Raw genomic sequence first — 4,900 nt, 5'->3', positions numbered from 1 at the left:
CCCCCCCCCATTATCTTTGTTTTGGTTTGGTTTTGAGCCTTTTCTTTAAAAGATTTTTTTAAAAAAGAACAACACAAAACCAAAACAAAGAAAATAATAGATTTTTTCATTTCAAAACTTTTGATTCAAGATTATCAAACATAAAGTAGAAAAATCTTACCTTGAAAGTTCTTCTAGTTTAGATTTAGCAAATTCAAGGCTTTTTCGCTCAACGTGTTCATGTGGTGTGTGAGCCAGAAGTTCATGAAGTGTTATAATATATCTAGGAATCTTAACACAAATTAGGTATAAAATCAGTAAATCCTTAAAGGAATAATTCCAATACAGCTTTTTGTTAAATATTAGCCATTACCTTGGTCAGAAAAGTTTTCCAAACACAGTCTTTTTAAAATGAATATCCATAGCTAAATGATTATACATACATTCTAAATATAACTACTGCCAAAAATACTGAACTTTTGGGTCATAGAGACTTCATATGCATATACATTTTTTCAGTTTGAGGAAGCACAAAATCCATTTATTACATTTTAAGGAAAAGATCAGATCAGAGGCAACCACAAATATGACATTAAATTTCATTGTTTCATGCTGCTATTCAAGTGCCACTAGAGAAAACCTTCAAACTCCCTGAGAGATCCATATGGACCTTCCCTCAGTTTTGATAGGATATGTGCATCTAAATTTCTTGTGACTTTGAAAATGCCAGCTGACCTGTTTGCATTTAGATAAAATTCATGTTGCATTCATGGACATTGAAGAATATGCAGTACTTGACTATTTAAAGGCCACAGGGTAGCACAAGGACCCTGATCCATTTATTCTTACTTAAAGCTGTTTCAGAGCTTTTAACCAGAACCAAGTGATACTGCAGTATGACTTCTCTTTACAGAATAAAAGTTATTTAGGAGAAGGAGACATGACTTCTTATTATGCTGAAGTGAAAAGCCATCAGCAATTACATCCTTCATCACATATGAATAGGATCCTCTCTCTCCCTTCTAAGGTCCCATGACCTTGTTTCAGCTCAACCAAAAAAATCCCAAAACTTTACAATACAAGCTCAAAGCTAAAAAATTGTATTGTTACAGGTGCTAATGGCCCTTTAGGCTAATATGAATAACTAGCACTAACACAAGTGTCACTGATGCCCCTTTGGTGGTTTTTTTTTTGACTCTACTTGGTTTGCCAGTAACTGAAGAAACCAAGGGGGTTCGCTATTCTCTTGATGAGTGAAATATTAGGTTAAATGTAAAAGACACAAAATCATCAGACCAGTGTTTCACAGACCTCTTAAAACAGCCGCAAATAATTAATCCAGGCAGATCAAGACAAAATATCAGAAGGATAAATAAAGTTTTCAAAACTTTTGCAATGTATTTTTTATTTTCTAAAGACCAAGCCACTGGAGAACTAAGTGGGAGAAAAGTTTCAAAATGTATTCCTAGCAAAATGCTTGTGGCTGCTCTGACTTGCTATACCAGGTATATTATCCCTTTCTGGACTGCTTCATAATCCTGCAGCACTCAGAAGTCGAGTAATTGTTTCTCAGCTTTTTTTCTTTTGGCGCTAGTCCTCATCTCACATTCCCCTTCAACATATATGAGATTCTAAATAGAGATGAATCAGTATAGTTGGATAAAAGATCTCTACAGGCAGAGTTTCAGTATAATAACGAAATAAATGAGAACTAAATTAATTTGCATGAGAGTATTTTTAGTTAAGCAAGAAAAATCTTCAATCATTCGTAATGTCAGTAACACAACATGAATCAACCAAACACTAAAAACAAATAGTCACAAAAAATATACAGAGACTACCTGAAACATAGGGTAAGTAAGGAAAGTTTCCAGCATTCGGCCCTCACATGCTGGGTTGGCTTCATATTGCTTCAAGAGTTTGTCAAAATCTCTGTTTTGCTTACAGTTTGCCAGTACTTGTAGACTATATTGATGATTCCGAACAAATTCTTGATATATGTTCAGCATTGGCAGCAGAATGTCAAATAAGTCAGCTAGAAAAAATCAAGAAATGCTTTTTTTTCCAGCTACCCATCTCTTGAAATATATTTTTAAAGAAACTACTATGTTCTATGAAAGTGAATTACTATAATCAGTTCTGTTTCCAATATACTGAGATTTTTAGAAACATTAAAATCGGCTCTGTTACCAGCCAAAACATGGTTGTTCTGATTAGCTAATAATCAGACAACATCACTGAAAATTCAGGGGCCCATGTCTAATCAATGCTTAGCACACAGGCATTCTCATATATGGACTAGAAGACAGTCATTACTGCCCACGTGGGACTCCCACTACACCAGATCTTGTGGTGTTAGTTCTGGAAATGCATTCCATTCAAAAAGGACTTCAAAAAAATCATGTCTTTGGAAAAAAAAAAAAAGACCTTACTGTAATTTCAAAAATAAATATGAAAATTGTACCCCTAGAGAAAACATAGTAACTTACCTAGGATTAAGGTAGGCCAATTAGCTATTCTTGCTTTTAAGCCTTGATGAAATATCTCATGAAGAAACATGATTGTTTCACTGAAAAACAAGTATTTAAACAAACAAAAAGACAATTCAGGCTTTATTTTCTGATTAATAATTCACAGAGAAACATCTCTTCCTGGTTAGTAGTATGTTTTCACTTTGCTGGAAAAAACAGAAGATAGTTATTGTTACAGAAGTAAGCGCTTCTTTTTATTGCATTGTTTAAAATTTTTAGTGTAGTATAAAAAATATATAGTATTTGGTGTAGAAAGCATATTCTAACTGTTTAGTTCTTTTAAATAAAAGCATCTATTAAATAACATGTTCCACACAATTTAATAAATAGGTTTTCCAAGAATATCCTTGACAATGCATTCAGTAGTTTAAGTGTACCAGTAAGATGAAGAAACCTCAAGCCAGTGGTAGTCATCTATATTCTTGCTTGCTGCTATTTAAGATTTAAAGCTTACAGCTTTTCTGTAACATGAACCTTAATATTGTATTTTAGCTTATGAGGTCAACAGAAGTAGAGGACATTGCAGTTCTAAAAAAAAGAGTACAGTGATCATGAATGAGCTATGAAAGGGAAACCTGTCTCATAACTAAAGGAATATGTTCTACTTCTTAGAAGTTAGGGGCAGACTTGGATGCAATCCCAATCCTGTATCAAATGTTAGCTGCCTGCTGGCTTATTTGTACATGCTTATTAATAGTACTTGGATGCTTAATGCAAAGAACAATTCTTTTTTGTAGGATATGAAAAGACAAGTGAGAGGGAAGGAGGCTCCCTAGGCAGGACAACAGAAAATAGATTTGACGTACTCATCCTCAGGGTCTTATCTGGATCATATGAAATCACTAAGTCCAATTCCCTCTTAAGAGAAAAAGAAACAGGAAAGGTGACAGAAAATTATGAGAACTGCCCCAAGAGGCTCGATTTGTCTTTTTCGTCCTCTAGCAGAAGAAATAGAATGTAAGGAGACAAAGAGGTCTAGCTGGTTTCAAACAGCATCACCAACAGCACCTTGCCTTCTACCCCTGGAAACATGGTCTACCTCAGTGACATTACTTACACCAGAGCAAAAAAACCCAAGTGCCAGACCTCACTACTGTAAACTAAAGCAGAATGGGAAGAAGCGGTCAGAGAAACCTCCAAAAAACAAACAAAAAACCCCCATACCTGTTGAGGAAAATGCTACTAACATCATCGTGACTGATAGGCGGCTTCTTTGAACTTGCAGCCATTCTTAAGGGCCGCAGAAAACAGTTCACAAGAATATAAAGTTGATGCACATATTCAGATTCAGCCTCCACCATGTTAAAAACGATCTGGTTCCTTTTTCTCATACTTTCTGCATGGGGAGAACAAATGTAATCTTGGACAATTGTTTTCCATTTTCGTCTACATAACCAGCCCCGCATAAAGCTCTGGACCTAAAAATGAACCAAGCAGAAAAGAAGAATGTGAAAAAACATTACACGACTTATCATAAGCTCTTCATTGTACAAACAACCCTCTAAATGAAATGCCTCTGTTTAAAAAAAAAAAAAACAAAAAAAAAACCCTCTGTTACCCTTATTGATTTATAATTGTTCCTGAATTATATTTATTTTAGATTTCTGTTTGTTAATGAAATTCCACAATCACTTGGTCACATGTGTTGCCAGGAAACAGACTGAAAAGATATCGCAGATATATCAAGGTACCTTTTACTGCAAGCTCGAACGTTGTAGTTTTGTATATGCTCTTCCTATCAATACAACTGTGCTACGCACTGTGCAGGTTTCTCAACTCCTTTTACCTCCCCTTACACATTTCTCTTATACCCCCAAAAGTCTTGTGCAATGCTTTCAGGTAACACATTTCAAGACTGACTCAGTATCATTACTGACATAATTCTAAAATAGTTGTTAAACTCAGTTTGCTTTCTGTTTTGAATAGATACTGCTTATCATGTGTATTTAAAGCTAATTATCAATATACTGCTTAGTATCAGACACCTCGGTGAGCAATACTATTATCCAGAAAAGGCAGATTTTTGGCATTCTTAAAAAGTATCTCTATGTCATGGAAAAATATACTTAAGTGTAATATCCATTGAAGTTACAAGTGGATTAAAGATTACAGAAAAGGTCTACATCTGGCCACAGAAAATTTCAGTATGTCTTTGCCCTGATGTTGATGTGAAGATCATTCATCTTGCAAGAGAAATGCAAAATCTCACCAGTAGCAGTTTACCCTCAATAAACAACTTTAAAAAAGGGGCCCAATTGTCAAAACAATCAAGATGTAGAATGCAGTGAATTATATACAGAATCAGAGCTCTCCTTCTACTAAAAGAGACATTTCCAGCTTCTATTACAATGCTAAATCTACATGAAAAGGAGAATTCACACGAGGGTGCC

General features: G+C 34.8%; 1 protein-coding gene across 1 annotated transcript in view; it reads right to left on the bottom strand.

Moving 5' to 3' along the window:
- The window catches only part of RASGRF2 (Ras protein-specific guanine nucleotide-releasing factor 2), a gene marked incomplete at its 5' end in the record, with an annotated part of 20,148 nt that extends 16,220 nt beyond the window's left edge, over nucleotides 1-3,928 (bottom strand). Inside the window, 4 exons of the mRNA XM_009584364.1 lie at nucleotides 161-270; nucleotides 1,821-2,014; nucleotides 2,469-2,548; nucleotides 3,675-3,928. Coding sequence (XP_009582659.1) covers nucleotides 161-270; nucleotides 1,821-2,014; nucleotides 2,469-2,548; nucleotides 3,675-3,928 — 638 coding nt within the window. The remainder of the gene's footprint in view (nucleotides 1-160; nucleotides 271-1,820; nucleotides 2,015-2,468; nucleotides 2,549-3,674) is intronic.
- Between the last annotated feature and the right edge of the window lie 972 nt (nucleotides 3,929-4,900).

This window comes from Fulmarus glacialis, unplaced genomic scaffold, assembly GCF_000690835.1.
Source record: "Fulmarus glacialis isolate BGI_N327 unplaced genomic scaffold, ASM69083v1 scaffold38078, whole genome shotgun sequence".
Taxonomy (NCBI): domain Eukaryota; kingdom Metazoa; phylum Chordata; class Aves; order Procellariiformes; family Procellariidae; genus Fulmarus; species Fulmarus glacialis.
The sequence above is the reverse complement of the archived record's forward strand: the minus strand, read 5'-3'. Positions and strand labels throughout refer to the sequence as shown.